Source organism: Notamacropus eugenii, chromosome 1, assembly GCF_028372415.1.
Source record: "Notamacropus eugenii isolate mMacEug1 chromosome 1, mMacEug1.pri_v2, whole genome shotgun sequence".
Classification (NCBI taxonomy): Eukaryota; Metazoa; Chordata; class Mammalia; order Diprotodontia; family Macropodidae; genus Notamacropus; species Notamacropus eugenii.
The window spans coordinates 574,660,925-574,681,054 of NC_092872.1; the positions used below are offsets into that span (position 1 = coordinate 574,660,925).

Below are 20,130 nucleotides of genomic sequence, written 5' to 3' on the forward strand. Positions count from 1 at the left end.
AAGCATGTCATTCAAAATTGGTGGGTTTTTTTCCTTTCCTACAAGTAGACTTGTATTTTGCTCACTATTGGAATGACTTCAGGGGAATTTTTTTTTTTAATGTAAGTGTGATCACTTTGACCAACAATGCAATGAGATATTTTTAAAATATATTCTCAGAATGACCTAGTTGGATGAATAAAGAATATCAAATATGAAAAAACATTATGATTACCACAGTACTTCATCCTGAGTGGTTTAAGTACTCCTGGAGATTTAGCATTAAGTCCTGCAGGCTAGTTTATCAGTGGTGTTGTTGGTAAGATCTTAGGACTGCCAGAAAGGTTCTATAATTTTCATTATTTTCAGTCTTAAAGTGGTATATTTAATCTCTTTAAAATGTATGACTTGGAAAATTTACTAAGTCTCCCTGGGGACTTAGGAACCTTAGAATTTGGGCTACTCTGTGGGATTAAAATTGTCTCTCAAGCTTCAGCTTAGAGCTTTTGCAGTAAAGCAGAAGCTATGTGGTAATGAAACTGTTTTTTAAATGTCCCTTGACTTCCTTCTTCTAGTATGCTTTAGGAATTGCATTTTAACATTTTATACTGTAGTGGTACATGACTCCTTTTTCCCCAGGACTGTCCCTCACCCACTCTTCCCCAAAGCAGTTCCAGTAAGCCTAACTTGTATATTATAGGTCAGTCTTGTCTCCTGTTGCTACCTCTTGGGGTTGAAGGTCAAGGGTTCTTTATCCTAAATATGGCAGCAAGAGAACCATGAAAAGTAATTTCACAACAATCAACCTCACCTAACATGGAGGTTTGATCCAAATCCTATGTATATAGAGACAGTACTTTGAACATAGTAGATGCTTAAGAAACATTTATTGAATTAAATGTAACCAAATTACACAAGTATTTCTGAATGTTCTGATAGGATTTAAGATAAATTTATTGTGTAAATGAAACATCATGGTGAATGAATGAATGAATGAATGAATGAATGAATGAATGAATGAAAAAGTCATCCTTCTGTTTAAACTAACTTCTAACTAAACTAATTTCTGTTTAACTTAACTGTAATGGAAATTCCTTAATGATTTTCATTATTTTTAAAAGATTTAGTATTAGTATTAGTGAAAGGGTATGCTCTGCCTTTTACTAACAGACCCCATACAGTTATTTGGGGTTGGGTTACCAAGAACTGTGCTCAAAATTAAAATAGACTAATAATATGTTATTTAAATTCTAATTTGCAAATATTTTCAGAAGATTCTCTGTTTTTTCATAATTGTTTTAGATACAAATAAAGGGGAAGTCAGTATCTGAGTTTTTCCCTGTCAAATTTTAAGAGTATTCTTTAAAAATATTTTTTTAAGGCAAAAGTCTCTAAAACTGTAAAGTAAAACAGGATTATTGTTATGGAACTACTGGTGTCTCACTCTTCATGACCCCATTTGGGGGTTTTCTTGGCAAAAACACTGGAGTGGTTTGCCATTTCCTTCTCCAGCACATTTTACAGCTAAGAAACTTAAAAGAAATGGGGTTAAGTGACTTGTCCAGGCTCACATAGCTAGTAAGTGTCTGAGGCCAGGTTTGAACTCAGGAACATGAGTCTCTATCCACTGCTGCATCTAGCTGCCCCGGTTATTTGGTATAGCCCTCTTATTTAACAGATGAAGAAATTGAGGCCCAGAGAAGTTAAATGACTTATCTAAGAATACACAGGTTTTAAGTGACAAAAATCAGGATTTGAACCTCAGTTTTCTTACTCCAAGTCCAAGATTCTTTCTTCTTTTCCAGTCCATATTGCTTCTTAGATGTATGCTTCTTATACTTGTCTGACCTTGGACAAGTCCTTTCTCCATTATGGATCTCATTTTCCTTATCTATAGAATGAAGATTTTGGAATAGATAATCTCTAAGGACTCATTTGAACCTAAAACTATAAAAATTGTCCACAAATAGCCAATGGCTTACCATGTAATAAAACATCATTTCCCTGGAGGTCAGACTTCTGGCAATCCAAACCTTCCGAAAATATAGCCTCTAATAAAGAAATAAATAAAAAAGGCCTCCAAGTCCCCAAATAGTTGTCACAGTGCCATTGAACTAAAGCCATATATTGAACTCTTTATGTCTCCAGTCAGAGTCATACTCTTATTTAACACAAAATTCTTAGCAATCTTATTTCGTGGTTTCTCAGCAAACTTCCTACTTGTAGCCAAATTACTTCATTTATGAGGCTTAGTTTCCTTATGATTAAAATGAGTTGCTTAGACTAAATAATCCCTAAATTCTCTTTGAGCTTTACAATGCTATTCTGTGATAGTAGGAGAAGGAAAGGGGTACCAGGATAAACTGTGAAGAACAGACACTGTTCCCTGGATATGTAAGAGTTCATTGCCTCTCCTTAGAAAAGGAACAGACTTAAAGTATGGTATAGTATAGTACAATTCAACAATTATGTATTATAATGACCCTGTAACATCAAAAAGCATTAAATTATGTTTAGTATATTCTAAGAAAATCGAGGCATGCAGAATATGTTTTAGAAAAATTCTGTTAAAATCATTAAAAAGAAATTGGGGTAAATTTGGGGTACTTACATAGCTAAGCTCTATTTATATGGAAAACTCAATTATGTGGCACCATGAAGTAGCAGGCAAAAGCAGCTTTGAAAGACTGAAAAGGGCACTGGGCAGGTGGTCAAAGAATTCCTTTTCAATGAATGTTTACACAGTCTCCTGTTTCTGTAGTCATCCCTTGTGCCTTTTTAAATGTATCATTGTTAACCACAGGTTTCAACCTTAGGGAGAACATACCATGTTTGAAAATGACTTAGGAAGAAATTTAGGCAAGCAGGTCCCAAAAGTCTCCTTAGGGAAGCCTTGTGAGCTTACACTGAAACCTCTTTAGAGCACTTTTGATAGAGAATAGAATTCATTAGATAGCAGATTAGTCTTGGATCCCAGCCAACAGCAGTTGGCCTTAAAAATACCGAAAGCACTTTGTTATGGGACAATTTCATTACCTAAATGACAGTCCCACTGCAAGAACCCTGAGGCTATTATGTCAGTTTTCAGTATAATGGCCTATTGAAGAGTATTAATTTCCAGAGAACAACAGAAGTTGATGAGTGTCTTCAACTGAATAAAAAACAAATTGTATACCAGCAATCTGTTTGGATCACCTCTTCCCATTTCATCAATATGCTCATCCATTACTGGCTAAAAAGTCTGTAGTTCATTTCCCACCACCTCAAATTGCTTATTCAGAAGTTTTCAGTAGCTTCTGAAGAGTGTAGTTCACTTGCTGCCCCCAAACCAGCTTAGTCACCATCTTGCCATTAAAAATGCATTAGCTCCATCTGATAACAGAAAATAATAAATGAAAATTGATACGTAACCAAATTTTATGGAAGCTATAATGGATCTTTCTCCCCCTCTTTAACATGTTTTCTGGGAATGGATTACAACAAAAATCCTTCCCTCTCAATGTTTCTCCTCTATCTCCCTACATGTGTGTGTTTACTAATATATATAAATACACACACATATATGGGCAAACCCTTATGTGAACATTTCTAGGAGGATAATTAACTATCAATCTGCAATTATTTTAATGTTATTAAATGTTATTTTAACATTTAATATTATTTTAATCTTAGAAAGAAGAGAATGAGCTAAAGTACATTTCCAGTCTCAAAATTTCATGGTTTAGTGTTCCAGCGAGTTGAAATGCAATGCCTACTGAATTCTGTTTACTCCTTGCTATAATTCACTGAATCTTTTCCCTTTTATTCTTGTCAGCCTATCTACTCTTTCCAGAAGCCAAAGTTGAAACATTTGATTTGAAAAGATCTGACCAGTACTCAATATTTTACTCATAATGCAGGCAGACAACTAAGACAACATTTGTCTTCTTTCTAATTTCATTCTTTTCCTACCCTCATTGATAGTGGTTGTTTTCTCAGATACGGTGTATAATGCCAGATAAGTAGGTGTGCAAGAGATCTATGAATTCCAAGGGTGATACTTTAATAAAAACATTTTGATCCACATTGCTAGCTGAAGATAGAGAATCAAAAATTTACAGAATTGGAAAGAACTTCAGAAGGCATAACGAGAATAGGGAGTTATATAGGGAACTCCCCCATGAAGAAAATTCCTTTACCAAAGCAAGTCAGCACCTTCTCTGAAACCTGCAGTCTCAGAGTTGCCTCGAACACGAGAGGTGAGGTGATTTGCCCTGGGTCACAGATATATGCTAGTGTCCATCAGACCCAGACCTCTGTGCTATTCCACAATGTTGTCTGTTCCATGTTAAATGTTCTTCGTTTGAAGTAAGGGAAGAGAAGGGAACAAGCATTTATTAAGTACCTACCATGCACCAGGCACTGCATTAAACTTTACAGATTTTATCTCATTTTATCAATGCAATGAGCATTGTTAGGTCTTTCAAGAAAAGGGAAGTCTTTTTTAAAAAAAAAATCAAGTCCTTGTTTTATCGCCATGTATGTGCCCTAGATAATCACTTATCTTTGAGAGTTTTGAATAACTGATGTTATGTAAAGTGATCCATTAAGAATTGCTACTTGTGGTATTGTATCTTTAAATATTTCTTAGTACTTTGAGCCAAACTGGTTAAAATTTTAAAGCTCAAATTTGGAAATATGCTATGCTTGTTAAAGACAAATTTGTTTTGTTGGATTTTTTCTTTTTGTATTTCCCCTATGATTAAAAAAAATCCAAGTTTCCTTCCTCATCTTAAGTGGTATTTCTGCCTCCAATCTATCCCCTCTTCAATCCATTTTCAAACGACTGCTAAAGAAATCTTCCTAAATGCACCATTACCCCCTAGTAAAATGTTAGCTTCTTAAGAGCAGTGCCTGTCCCCTGTATATCTTTGTATTCCTATCACCTAACATGGAACCTTAAATATTTTTAGGCATAAAGAGTATCATCAGTTAATCACAAGTATCACAGTAATCCTAGTATTAAAGGAGAAAATATGTATGGGTCAGGTTCAGCTGTTTGGTATTATCTCATTCCATGAAAAGAATCCTACCTTCTGATCTGAACCACGAGGAATTAAATTTATGAAAAAGATGTACTTCCCCTCCCCCAGGCTCCACACCTCACCCCCTACTGCAGAATAAATACCTTTGATTGGCTTATTTGTAGTGTAGTGATTCCAACTCTCTTCACCTTATAGAAATATCATTAAAGCAAATAATCCTTTCAGGAATTCCTGTCACATTTGAAATAAGTAAAAGTCTGACTAATAAGTTTTCTTTCTAGGAAACTTAAGAATCAGCTTCCTTAGCAGTTAGATACGGAACAACAGTAAACATAACAGCTTCATTACTAAATGTCCCTATACGTATTTTATGTGTTACTTGAGATTTTAATGGTTTTATACAATGAAGGCAACATTAGAGTTTTGTCGGTTTTTCAGTGTTTTGCTCAACAGAGTCCTTTAGTAAAAACCACGCTATTCAGGGTGTTTTTTCACTCTTACCTAGTCTGTATTAATGTATTTTGTTAATTATCTAAAAAGATGTGAACTGGAATATATGAAGTCCCAAGATCATACCTAAGTTTAGCATCGAAGTGATCTTTAAACTTATCAAGCAATCAGGAGGCTGGGTTACTGAAATTCTCTCTGCCCAAATCCAAGACACCCCTCCCCCCCAAAAAAAACACTTTTAGAAAGTCTTGGGGGGAAAGGATGACTATCAGTAATTCTAGATACATCCTTTCACCATTTTACAATAAAAGCTAGTTATCTCAGAAACACTGACTGCATCGATTCTTTCTGGCTACTCTCAGACTGATTTAGTGCTTGTGTCTAAAGTAAGACAGAATCATTGCAGGGCAACAGTGCTTAATACAGCAAAGCAGAGTACAGTGGAAATTAAATTTCTGAAGGAAACTGTTCCACAGTGGCATATTTTAAAGTAATTTGGACGGAGGCAAAATGTGAGCATTTAACAGATTAGTTTAGTAATGCATTATTTTTGGAGGTAAAATCTGGATTTTGTAATGTGAAGGGCCCTTGAACAAATCCGTGTCTGAGTTATATGTTATATTGAGCAGAAAGCACTTAGGATACACTTGATTTATTATCCTCTTCACTGGTAAAAGGAAAGCATTTTTTCTGCAATTTAGAGATGTACAGAGATATATGTTCTTTGAAAGACTAAATGACCAATTTGGGTACTAGTTGCTATTTTGTAAGATAATTTTGTATATTTGTTACCACCAGTTAATTCAAACTGTAGTATTTGGCATTATAAGAGATAGTGAATGTTTTAAAATGATACAAGATAGAGTTTGGATCTAGGCTGGTTCACAGTCTTCCTCTCCACCCTATCACTTGCAAAAAGGCCCAGTGACTTCAGTATCTATATTGATGCCCATTCTTTGTATTATGCATGGATACCAGCTTCATTTAGATCCCCATTACTTTTCACCTGGATTGTTGGAATAACCTGCCAATCACTAATCTCTATCCACTTGAATCTATTCCAATGATAATAGTAATGCATTAATATAGCGCCTTAAAGTTCACATATTACTTTATCCACAATTACTTTATAAGTAGGTCATAGAAGTATTAGCCTGCATTGTATAAATTGGAAAACTGAGGAAAACAAGCAGTGTGACTCATTTGTAGCCAGACAGCTAGGAGGTCTTGGAATCAGTATTCAAACTTTACTCCTGACTTAAGTCTAGCACTTTTTGCTCTGTGTACTACATACTACCCCCAGGTTAATGAGGATAGACTGGCATGGGGAGAGACGTGGTAGGGACACCAATTAACTGACTGTTGCAATAGTCCAGTCATGAGATGCATCCCTGAACCACAGTGATAGCAGCATCAAAAGAGAGAAGGGGTTGTAAGTAAGAGATATTTAGAAGGTGGCCCAGGCTCACCACCTCTTCATTCTCTCTCAACCCCCATGTGCAATCTGTTGCTATGCAATCTACCAGAGAAGACAGGTTGTAATAGGATCACTTGTGCAGACAGAAGGGTTTGCTTTGGCAAGGAGAAAGGCTACCTATTCATGTAAGGTAGGGGTCAAGTCAGAGATAGTGGCTGGTGGCAACTGGGAGATGTGAGCTCGAGATAAGGGGAAAAGAAGAAGCTCTCAGCAAATATTCTTAATTTTTTTTATTGAAGTATTAGGTAAAGTTCTTAGCTGACAGGATGAGGAGAGAGGAAAGTGGGAACTTGGAAGAGGCATGAAAATCTGCTCTGTTGAGGAAACTAGTGAGTCCTTTAGGTAGCTATAAAAAGATTGCCTTGCTACAGTAAGGGCACAGATGGGATTATGTAACAAATTTATAGTGGCTTCAGTCAGCGTAGTTACATGATTTTCTCCAGCTTTGTCCAGCAGCACATGAGTAGGAACAAAGGAAGTAAATGACGGGGATAGTAATCCAGGGCCAAGACTTGGTAAGGCAAGATCAGTGTTAGAATTAGAAGGTAAGAGATTCAGAAGAGGACCAAGTTCGGTTAGCTCACTAAAAGGTCAAGTTAGGAAAGAGAGGAGAATGTAATGGCCTGGGAAATTACTAAGGATTCTAGGGACTAGAGGTAGCAGTAAAGATGAAGAGCCGGATTTTGGGGTTGCAACATAGAGGGAGAGGTGGAAACAACAGATTGTTATCGGATAGGGGAATTTCAGACTTGATAAACATGGAAGTAGAGTATTTGTGGGTGATGGCAGGATCAAAGGTATGATCATCTCTGTGTGTAGCTGAGATTAGGTGGAGAAGTATGTAACCAGAAATGAACACATTGAGGAGCTAAGAGGTAAGGGTATTGGAGGGAGTACCATTATGGATGTTTCAGTCCATATGGTGAGAACAAGAATTGAGGAGGAGAAAAGACTGAGCTAAGCACCAAGCTCATTGAAGAAATAGTATCAGTAGGTCAGTAGACAACAGCCATTAGAATGTTGGCTGGGTGATAAATATTATGAGTGTAGCTCAAAGGAGGAGAGGTTACATAGTGATGAAGATAAAGGGAAAGCATGAAAATGGTAATGGGGATGAGGAGTAATAATAACAATGATGAAGATGGTGATAGCAGCTAGCATTTATATAGTGCTTACTATGTGCCAGACATTGGGTAAAGCACTTTAGAATCATTATCTCATTTGATCCTTCTAAGAACTCTGGGAGGTAAGTGCTATTATTATTCCCATTTTACAGATGAGGAAACTGTGGTAAATAGGTTAAATGACTTGCCCAGGGTCGCATCATTTTTAAGTATCTGAGATCATATTTGAACTCAGATCTTCCCTACTCCAGGTCAACACTAAATGCCAACTCCTAGGGCAGTTGGTAGTGAAGTGGATAGAGCACCAGTGCAGGAGTCAGGAGGACCTGAGTTAAAATATCACCTCAGACACTTGAACCTCACTAGCTGTGTGACCTTGGGCAAGTCACTTAACCCCAATTGCTTCATCCAGGTCTTCTCCAGTCATCCTGATGACTATCTGGTCACTGGATTCAGATGACTCTGGAGGAAAAGTGAGGCTGGTGACCTGCACAGCCCTTCCTCACGCAAAAAAAAAGCCAAATGCAAGTCATGTCACCATTTCTCTGATGGCATGTTCTTCTTTGGCAATGAAGGATGAACACACAAATGCCAACTCCTGAACCAGTGAGTCTGAGCAGTACGTGAAAGGGCAAACAATACTGGAAAAGGGTGGTTAGGGAGACTTTGTCATCAGGAGGGAGTTAATGCTTTGAGAGCCAGAAAACAAAAGGAATAGGAAAGAAAAATATTTAGGATGAAAGAAAATTTGTTACCTAGGGAGTAAGCATTCCAGAAAGCACAGTGGAAAGAATGGGTAGTGCTTACAGGGAATGGGAATAAGAGGAGCTTATTGGAAATAACAGTGGGAATTGGAGAATGAGGTTTGAATCAGTCTTTTCAGCCTGCCCACTCATATACTAATCAACTCCATAAATTCAGGGTTTGTTTCGTGTTTTTCTTTATATTCCCCAATGACAGAACCTGGTACAAAATAGGTACTTAATAAATATTGTTGAATTGAATTAAATTAAATTACACATCATTTTGGAACATAAAGGACAGCAGTTTTATATATACTGGTTAATTTTACCAAGAATTACAGAAAATCATTGGCTAAGTTCAAATGAGGTAACTAGTTTCTATTTTACACAAAGGAATGTCCTCTTTTCTGATTTGACACAAAATTTCACTGAACTGAATAATGTATTTGCAACAGTCTAGCGTGGTAACCCTGGTCAGTCACTTGAATAACAGTATATACAGATACTGACTGTAAGTAATATCCATACTATTTGACACAGCACAGTTGTGTGGACAGTCTGAAAAATATTGCTCCCCTTCCCCAATGGCAGTGCCCACTTTGTAGAAGAGCTGAAGAGAATTGCTTAGTTCGACAGTGGACAGTTGGACAGTTTTTTTTCCGTTCATGACTTTTTCTAAATTAAATTTGTCAAAAAGTTCAACTTGGAAAACTATGGCACTTGAACTCCATATATAAAGAAATAATTTACTTCTCTAACTTTGTAAAACATTATAATATAAACTAATAATGGAGTTCTGTTCTTTCTTCCTTCCAAAGTATTGTTTTGTCTCAAAAAAAAATTGTAAAACTTCTTTTGACTGTATAAAAAAAACCCAGTAAATTTACAGTGCTACCAATTATATAATATATAAAGGATCCACAATATTTTGAGAATTATCAGGATTGAATGTATATGCTTTTGAGCATACCTGTTCTCAGAGAAAACAGTTATTAGCGTAAGCTGATTATTAGTATTAGTTAAGCATATCAACAAAGGCTGTGAGTTTAACAAGATTTTCAGATGTAACATGCACAGCTACAAAAAGTTTGATTATGGAGCAAAGTAATTACCGTGGGGGTTTGAATTAGGTCCTTAGTTAACTGGAAACAGCTATGAAGTTAATTAGTTGAAGCAATTACCATGCAATTGTAAGATCATAGATTTAGTGTAGTAAACTCTCTAATGGTAGAGACTGTTGCACTTTTGTCTTTGTATGTCCAGTGTGTAGCACAGTGTGCAGCTCATAATGGGCATTCAATAAATGCTCATGAATTGTTTCATTGGAAGGGACTTTAGAAACCATCTAATCCAATCCTTTCATTTTATGAACTGAGTAACATAGATAAGTAAACTGAGGCCCAGGGAGGTGAGGTGACTTGCCCCAGGTCACCAGATAGAAATTATAGGAGTGGTCTTTGAATCCAAGTCCATTGACTCCAAATCCAGGGCACTTTCTCCTGTACCATACTGAATAATTATATTAAAGAGATAGTATGGCTTCTGTATGCACAGTCCTCTGATGTGTTTGAAAACTTATCTGTATCTGTGGTGAGGAGGAAAGGAAATTTCATGGATAAATATATAATTAAAGTGAAGTGACCTGCTCCAAACTTTCACATGCTTTCAGTCAGGTAGAGATAAAACATACTCTTTATGTTTAAGTGAGATATTAAAGAGTTATTTTGACCCTGAAAAGTTATTGGAATTCTGATCCACAAAGATTTCTTGTTACTGTTTCTCATTACATTATATCATTGTCTTACATCATTTTTTCTCATCTTAAACATTAACGTATTACTGCAGTTAAGTTATCTTTAATTATACCAAGATGCAGAATTCTGAGAACAAAACAATGGGAAGCAAGCTAGACTAGATTTTTCAATCAAGGGATGGGAAACAGGGTTCACTGAATCTGAATTCCATTTGCTTAGGCTTTCAAGTGGTCCTTTGAAATGAAGAATTTACTCTTAAGTCAATTTCCAGGAAAGAACTGTCACTCTCTGTGTGGGTTACATGGATTTTCATAGATGCTTTCTGCCAAACACATATAAAATTTATCCAGTTTGTCTTTACAATTCTGAATCTATTTTACACATTTTTCACAGTCTAGATAGTCCAAATTGCTTGAAACGAATGACTTCAGCATCATCTTCATGAAGGAAAGACAGAAAATGTCATTATTTAGAGATCTGGATCAAAGTCTACCCAATGGCCATTGTGTACTTGGCCATCAAATCAATCTTAAACATTTTAACTTTTTTGTTTTTAGCTTGATTAAAAACATTAACCTTGAATTTTTTATTTCAATATACAGTAAAGCCATTCATGTCTAATTCACATCACTGATAATAGAAATCAGACCAATCATAATAGAAAGAAATCACAATTTGAAGATACTCAAAAGAGAGTATCTTCATAGTTCAGGTCTTACCCTGGGAATACCCTGAAACTGAGGAAGAGGGGGTATTGCACTTTGGCTTAACATTTGCTGCAATGACTGTCATCAAAGCTTGTTTCTCCATTCTGCCTCACTTAAATTCAGTTCATGCATGAATCAAAAGACATCACCCATGTCACTTTACCATTATTCCCTATCTTGAAGGCCTGTGGAAACAGGCAAGTGATGAAACAGTATGTGCAGGTATACTGGGAACTATAGTCACAACCCTGAACACAGGTGGCCCAGGACCACGGATCATCTTCTCACTGGTAGCAGCATTGGGATTCAGCAGTCTTTTAAGGACCACACTGCTCATCTCCTGGCATGAAGAAAGAGGGGCTAGAAAAGGTGACTGAAAATTTTTCTGATTTACCCAACCCTGGCCTGCTTACCATAGCAAGCAGGGAGCCCACCATGTGGTTGAAACACACACAAAAAATTGTATAAAAATTTCTGCAAAGATGATTCCACTCACCATCAGTACGTGGAATATGTACACGCTTGTGGACAACATGAAATCCAGTAGACCTGAAAGACGAACAGCTCTTGTTGTGAGAGAACTCAGCAGGTATCACTTCCAAATATTAGCTTGAGTGAAACAAGGCTGGCAAATGAAGGCCAGCTTACCAAAGGTGGAACTGGATACATGTTTTTGTGGAGCAGCAGCAGTTAAGGGGAGTGCAGTAAAGGTGGTATAGGTTTTGCAGGCAAAACTATCTAGTCAACAAGCTTGTATACCTACCAAAAGGAGAGAATGACAGTCTCATAACAATGCAGTTGCTACTTGCAGGAAAGGACCAAGCCACCATTATCAATGCATAGGTTCCTACCAAGAAAAACCTTGATGAGGTCAAAGACAAATTTTATGAAGACCTAGAGATCCTCATCATGCGTCAAAAGAGGACAAGCTTTTAATTCTGGATGGCTTTAATGCAAGAGTAGGCAACAGACTACCAGACATGGTAGGGAGTCTTTGGGAAAAATACAGTTGGAAACAGTAACAGCAGTGAAGATTGTGCATCTCATGACCTCCTCATCACCAACTCTGTCTTCCATTTACTTAAACTCAATACAGCTTTGTGGATGTACCCTCACAGCAAACATTGACATTTAACAGACTATATCATTGCAAAGAGAACAGACGATATGCAAGGATATGAGAGTAACAAAGGCGATGTATGGCACAGGTGCCGAACTGATCATAAACTTATGCTCTCTAAGCTATATTAGCATTCAACAAAAGAAGTGGCCCCAAGGCAAGATGACTACCAGAAGGCATAAGGTCAACAGATTAAACCACTTCTCTGAGTGTGAACCGTTTGTTTCTAACTTAGAGGGAAAGCTGAGCCAACAGAGGGTTGGCAACAGTGGAGCAGAAGAGGAGTGGGCAGCTCTCAGAGATTTGGTGTACAGCACTGCATTTACTCCTCTGGCTCAGAACACTCATCAGTGTCAAGACTGGATTGACAAAAATGATGGAGAAATTCAAAAGCTGCTAAATTAAAAACTCCTCCACAGGCTTACCAGCAGGATAGTTCACTGGCCTCTAAGAAGGCAACATTTAATTCCTTCAAAAGTGAAGTACAACATTGTGCAATGATCAAGTATGAATGACTTAGCTCTTCTAAATAATCCAATGATCCAAGATAGTTCCAAAAGGCTCATGATAGAAAATGCAGTCCATATCCAGAGAAAGAACTGGAGTCTCAATGAAGATCAAAGCATACTATTTTTACTTTCTTTATGTTTCGTATGGTTTTTTTCTTATAGTCTGTTTCTTTTACAACATGACTAATATGGAAATGTCATATTTGATCATATATGGTTGTATATATATATAACTTATATTAAATTACTTACCATTTGGAGGAAGAGAGGGAGAGAGATAGAAAAAATCATAACAAAAATTATTAAATGAAATTGGAAAAAATATTATTAAAATTGCTTTTACATGCAGTTGAGAAAAAATTAAAACATTCTTTAAAAAAAAAAGTAAAGCACAAGCAAAGCTTAGATACAAGATTCTTGGCTCAGTAAGAAGGAAGATGTAGTTCAGTTTTATGCTGATAGTAACAACCCATAGCACTTTTATGATGCCCTGAGGGATATTTATGGGCCAAAGATCTATGCATCTTAACTACTTAATGCTGATAAAGCCACATTCATGAGTAAGAAGGATGTGGTCCTGGAGAGATGAGCTGAACACTTTCATAGTATTCTCAACAGACTACCATCAATCAATGCTGAAGCCACTGACCTTTTACCTCAGGGTGAAGTCAATCCCTCTCTAACCAAATTTCCAACTGAAGAAGAGGCTTTGAAGCCTCTTCTCCTATGGCAAAGCACCTGGTACTAATTCTATTCTAGCTGAGATATACAAGCCAGGAAGTCCACTGCTTATACAAAAGCTGACTGAAATTTTCTGGGTTGTATGGCAAGAGTAAGTTATGCTCCAGCAGTTCAAGGATGCCTCCATTATCCATCTCTATAAAAGAAAGAGGAATAGGTGATCCTATGACATTCATAGAGGAGTCTCTTGCTTAGTCATTGCTGGCAAGATTCTTGCCAGAGTCCTCTTTAACAGGCCGATCCTTCACCCGGAAGATGGTCATCTACTGGAAAACCAGTGTGGTTCCAGAAAGATCCAAGGAACGGTTGATATAGTGTTTGCTGCCTGACAACTCCAGGAGAAATACCAGGAATAGAACAGAGGTCTATATATGATCAAGGCCTTTGATACTGTCAGTCATGAAAGCTTATGGAAAATTATATCAAAAATTTGTTTGTCTGCAATTCATCAGTATTGGACATCAATTACATGACAGCATGCTTGCCCAAGTTTTGAATAATGGAAGATTGTCTCATGCTTTCCCAGTCACCAGTAGAGTGGAGCAAGGCTGTATGCTTGCTCCCAAGCTTTTTAGCATGATGTTTTCAAATTTGTCAGATACCTTGAGTGAGGATGAACGTAGCATCAAGGTCAGCTATAACACTGATGGTAAATTATTTAACTTGAAAAGGCTATAAGCCAAGACTAGAATGGAGGGAGAGTTGGCACATGATTTTTTGTTGTTGTTATTTACAGATGATTGGGCACTCAGTGCAATCTCTGAAGCTGAGATGCAACAAGGATGGACCAATTTTCTGCTGCTTGTGCTAGTTTTGACCTAGTAATTGATACCAAGAAAACATACATTCTCACTAGCCAGCACCATGCCATCCATATGTGGAACCATCAATTATAACAAATGGAGAAATTTTGAATTATGTGGATAAGTTCACTTAACTTGGCATTATACTTTCAAGGGATGTCCACACTGATAATGATATTGATGCACATACCAACAGAGCTAGCACAGTGTTTGGAAGGCTTCGAAGGAATGTGAGGGAGAGAGGACATATTAGACCTACCAGACTGAAGGTCTGCGGAGCCATTGTGCTGACCTCATTGTTGTATACCTATGAAAACTGGACAGGATGCCAGTGCCATGCCAGGAAACTGAATCACTTCCATTTGAATTATCTTAGGAATCTTTGGAATATCTGAAGATCATCTGGCAAGATAAGGTACCAGAAACTGTGGTCCTTTTTTGAGCGAAACTATTAAGTATTCAAACTCTACTGCAGAGAGCACAGTTCTGATGGGCTGGCCATATTGTTCAAATGCCAAATATACATTTGCCTAAAAAACTTTTATAGAGAACTCACACTAGAAAAGCACTCACATGGTGGTCACAATTAGTGACAGAAGGACACTTTCAAGTTCTTTCTGAAGAACATTGGAATCGACTGCATGACATGAGAAACTCTGGCAAAGGACTGCCCAGGATAGTGTCCCCGTATCAAAGAAATCTCTGTGTTGTATGAGTGAAACAGAATTGCAATAGCTCAAAAGAAACATGAGATGTACTAATTTAGAGACATCTCCACTCCAAATGTTTACATGGACAATTTGTGTCCAATGTGTAGCAAAGCATTCTGAGCTCACATTGGTCTGATCCACCATAGTCGGACATACTATACCTTGATTCCAGCACATTGTGATGCCATTTTGGTCCTCTTTAAAAATGAAGAACAACCACCACCACCACAAAGAAGACAGTCCTAATTTTTTTAAAAAGATAGAATAATCACAAAATGCTAATCATATTATGTTACTCATAAAATATATTGGGAGGGGGAAGAATACCTATTTAATCTATGTGTCCATGATGTATTTATTTTGGAGATAAAATAATTTATGCAAAATTATTTCAAGAATTAAATACTTTTCAAAAGTCTTATGGTTGGTTGTTGTCCTTCATCTTTGAAGAGGACCAAAATGATATCAACATGCATGATAAAGTGAAATTCAGTGTGTCCGACTGTGGCTGATCAGACCAATATGAGCCCGGAATGCTCTACCACAGGTTGAGCACAGATAGTCTGTGTGAATATTTGGGGTGGATATCCCAAATCTGCGCATCCTATATTTACTTTGTACTGTTTCAGTTCTGCTTTGCTCAAAAGTATTTTATTCATTAATTCATCAAATAAATATTTATTGAGCCATCTTTTATTTTCAAGGCACTGTACTATCTCCAATTATATTACAACCTAAGAATAACTTAGGAAAAACATACTTATGTTTCTTCTCAATAAAAAGAACATGATGAATTACAGAATTTGGGAGTTTAAATGTACCTCAGTGGATGTCTAGCTCACCCCATACACAAAAGGAATTCCCACTGTAAAGCCCGAACAACCCTCTGCTTGAAAACCCAAGGATATAGAGCCCAGCACCTCTCAAATAAGCTCATTCTATTTTGGGGCATCTCGAATTGTTATACAGTTTTTCCTTACATCAGACCTAAATGTGTCTCTTTGCAAATTCCATCCATTACTCCTCATTCTACCCTCTGGAACCAAAAAGAAGTCTAATCCTCCACAAAACAACCTTTCAAATACTGGAAAAAGCAATTAAATTCCTCCTGAGTCTTTTCTTCTCTGTGCTAAGCACCCACATGTCTTTCAACGAGTTTCCATATGAGTTGAATTCAAGGCCCTTCGTCATCCTAGTTGCCCTCCTCTGGAAACTCTCCAGTCTGTCAATGTCATTTAAAATTTGTAGCTCCAAAAACTTAACATAATACTCTAGATGACAAGAGCAAAGTACCAAGGGATATCACCTTCCTGTTCCTGGAAGTTAGCTTCTAGGCATATTGTCTAGAAAGATTTGGCCTCTTTCATAGGGATACCAATTAAATTGCTTTAATTTAGCTTAAGTTAAATTTTCTTTAAAAATAGGTCATTTTGAAAAGTCTACATTTTAGAAGAAAAGGGTTGACATTTAAGGGAAGCAAATATTAATTATGCAAATTGGCTACCTTCTGATTTCTAATATATGTTCTAATCAAATGAAGCAAGTTTAGGTTATTAAAATTAATATTAAATATAATAATTATAATAATTAAATAAATAAATTAAATAAAAATTAAAATTATACAATAGAAATTATCTCTGTTTATGCATATTTGTGAGCCATAAGTATACATTTTTCCATTACTCCAACCATTAGAGTTTAATGAAAAGTTTATACTGAAACTAAAATTGGTAAATAAATATCACAGTATTTTAAATTAATTCTTTTACACCTAGGCATTCATTGCAGCAGATTGTCACTGACTATCATCCATATTAATTCCATGAGATTTCTGTCATAATATCTAAACTGACATCACAAATATACTTAGTGTTATGTTCACTTCGACTGATAAAATTCCTATATAATAGTGGCTAATTTAGTAAGCATCATCAAGGAATTAGCCATCACAAATCAGTGAATTTCTCAGATAACTAAAATGTTGTATTAAGCACTCAAACCTTTAATTTTATTGTAACCAATTTCTATGGAATAAACAGTAGTCTTGTCTTTCACAGAATATAACGAAAATCATTAGGAGAACTAATAACTTAGTCAAGAAAACCTACTCTAGGAGATTACTTTGAGCTGAGCTTTGAAGAAAGCTAGAAATTCTGAGGGATAAGGACAGGGAAGGAGTACGTTGTAGGCATAGTGGAGAGTTTATGCAAAAAGCACAGACACGGGACGTTGAATGTTATATACTATCTATCAAGAAGGCCAGGCATATAGATTATGTGAAAGCAAATAATATATAATTAGCCCAGAAAGAGAAACCAAAGCCAATTAGTGAAAAAAAGATTTTAAAACAATATTCAGGTGAGAGTCTAAGGAGTTAGGGTTATGAGTAAAGTCTATGAGCTTGGTGGATGCATGCAGCAATATCCTTTACATTGTACAAAACAGTGCTTAGAATTCTTTTTCACTTCCTTCCTGGATCTCAGCTGTGTCCTGGATAGCTGAAGTTGCTAAATGTGTATCTTTCAGTTCAACAACATTCATTCAAGCAAACTATTTAAACTCCAGATTAGTGAGGTGTTACTCTTTCTGAAAACACTGATAAACCTGGCATTAATTAATTTGGCTGTATTTAAAAGGTAGGAGAATTCATAGAATTATGATGATAGTAATTACTGTGGTTTACATGTATGTAATCTATTATTGAGTTGGAAATGTCTCATGTTATCGGTGCCTATTGTCATTTATCAGGTCTAACAGAGAAAAATAGTGACACACATACATGCAGCAGTCCCTCTTTAAGTAGAATAGAAGTAGAAAAATCTAGAAAAACAAAAGGTTTAAGTCTGACACTTTGAAATCAGTCAACCATACAACATCCATTGGGTCACCAATTTTAAGCCAACCCAGTAGGAAGGGCATGCCTCTTGAAACAGATAAGCCCATGAGTAGAATCAGTTTGTCGGTTCTAATAATGGGGGAAATATTTGTATATAGTCCTGAAAATGGATGAACTTGTTCCCTCAGTTAGGTGGAAGCAATAAGATTAGAACATGAAATATTATCCAAATTCTAGCTTGTTTTTCCAAATGTTAAGAAAATATAGCTTATCATGTTATCATTAAACTATATACAATGTGTAAAATATACCGTGTGAAGTTCATTGAATTTATGAACATTTCATATATAGAAATGTTTGTTTTACTCTCTTCTACTCTCCCCTCCTTCCTTTACTAGCACCCCTCTCTCCCATATGCCCAGAGCTGTCCTGTGTCAGTAGCACCACCTGGTGGATGGGTGAAGGAAACTCCGATCCGATTTTATCTTCCTTATCAGGGAATTTGTACCAACTAAGGTCTCTTTTTCTTCCCTATTTAATTAATTCTACCTCAGGCAATCTTGTTTCTCTTATGTATGCACAATTATTTAATCTCCTTACTCTTTTCATTCCCTCTTCCAACTTTCCTCCAGTCATCTCACTAGAAGCAAGGAACCCCTACCCACTTGTACTCCATTTATGAGCCTAAAAATAATTTAATCACAAAGAAAACAAGTTTAAGACCAGCACTAATGGTATTTCTATGTCAAGGGGTAAATAAAGCTATAATCTTTTAAATAAAACTAGGTATAAGAACCAGTGCTGCCAGTCTCTAAAGTATCTAAAAGTTGTTCCAAAGACTCATTGGAAACATCCACAAAAGTCACATTCTACCTCTCAAAAAAATAAGCTTTCCTTCAAGTACCAGTATTTAAGCTAATATTTGTTGTTGTTCAGTCAGTTCAGTCACGTCCAACTCTTTGTGACCCCATTTAGGGGTCACTCTAGTGATTTATCATTTCCTTCTCCAGTTCATCTTACAGATGAGGAAATTGAGGCAAACAGGGTTAAGTGACTTATCCAGGGCCATACAACTAGTAAGTGTCTAAGGCCAGATTTGAAGTCTGGAAGATGAATCTTCCTAACTCCAGGCCCAGCATTCTATCTACTGTACCACCTCGTTGCCCTAAGCTGATACATATAGACAATCTAAAAATATAAGTGATTCTTCAAACCCTATACAACTAGTACTGCAGAAGTACAAGTAGGTCGCACAGAACAAAAAGGCATTTTGTATTTTTCTTTGTTTTATGAGTTGCCATGGTCAAAAACCTTATCATTTAGTGTCTAGCCTTGTGTTGAGTCTGTCTATATTTCAAAGGTACCTAATAGGCAGGAATATTTTTTGAAATCTTTCTTTGATAGAAAAAGGAAAATATTGTTTCCTATTTGAATTTGTTCATAGAATCATAAATCTAGAGTAGATAGGAACTTCAGAGGTCATCAAGTCCAATTCTTTCATTTTGTAGGTCAGAAAACTGAGGTCTATTGAGGTGAGGTAACTTGGCCCAGATCATTCACATAGTGTCAGTACAGGTATTTGAATCCAAGTCCTCTGACTAGAGCCAATGTTCTTTCTACCTATTTACTTTAATTATTATTATTGAAACATACTATTTTCCATTTCTAATGTACATCTTTTCATCCATGTTACAAGTCAACTAGGCTTTATGGAACTAGTCTAAGAATCTACCATTGAAATATCTCTGGGAAAACAATATTTTTTCTATGTGAGCGAGCCAACACACAAATTCTTGGAACGTAACCCATTCGTGATTGTGGACAATGGATTTAAATGTGAAGATTATATGGGACATGAAGTGTTTGTCGTAAATGTAAAAGGGAATCATGTGAACTATGCACACATGCCTATTTCCTAGCTCAGGTTCATGGCAATTATCCTTTATGGTAGAGTGGAGCAGCTCAAGGCAAAGAAATGCTGTTTAATCCCATAATCCCCCCCACACACAAATGTGAGGTATTTGGCAGCCCAGAGAGGTAAGTGTTCTGTGTGAAAAGCGCAAATTAAGAAGACATAGTCCTTGCTCTTATGGGAACTTAAAACTGCAACTTCTGATAACCAAAAAAGGCTAAACTTTAATCATATTCTTCTT

General features: G+C 36.5%; 2 protein-coding genes across 7 annotated transcripts in view; one reads left to right on the forward strand and one right to left on the reverse strand.

Annotated features, from left to right (window-relative positions):
- Positions 1-20,130, forward strand: part of MCPH1 (microcephalin 1) — a 300,799-nt gene that overhangs the window by 176,226 nt on the left and 104,443 nt on the right. The gene's annotated exons all lie outside the window — the stretch shown is intronic.
- Positions 1-20,130, reverse strand: part of ANGPT2 (angiopoietin 2) — a 68,535-nt gene that overhangs the window by 43,816 nt on the left and 4,589 nt on the right. Inside the window, exon 1 of one of the 3 annotated variants that reach the window (XM_072634377.1) lies at positions 11,755-11,808. The exons of the other annotated variants lie outside the window; for them this stretch is intronic. Coding sequence (XP_072490478.1) covers positions 11,755-11,793 — 39 coding nt within the window. The 5' untranslated portion in view covers positions 11,794-11,808. Of the gene's footprint in view, positions 1-11,754; positions 11,809-20,130 lie in introns of those variants that run through there. 3 annotated transcript variants of the gene reach the window in all.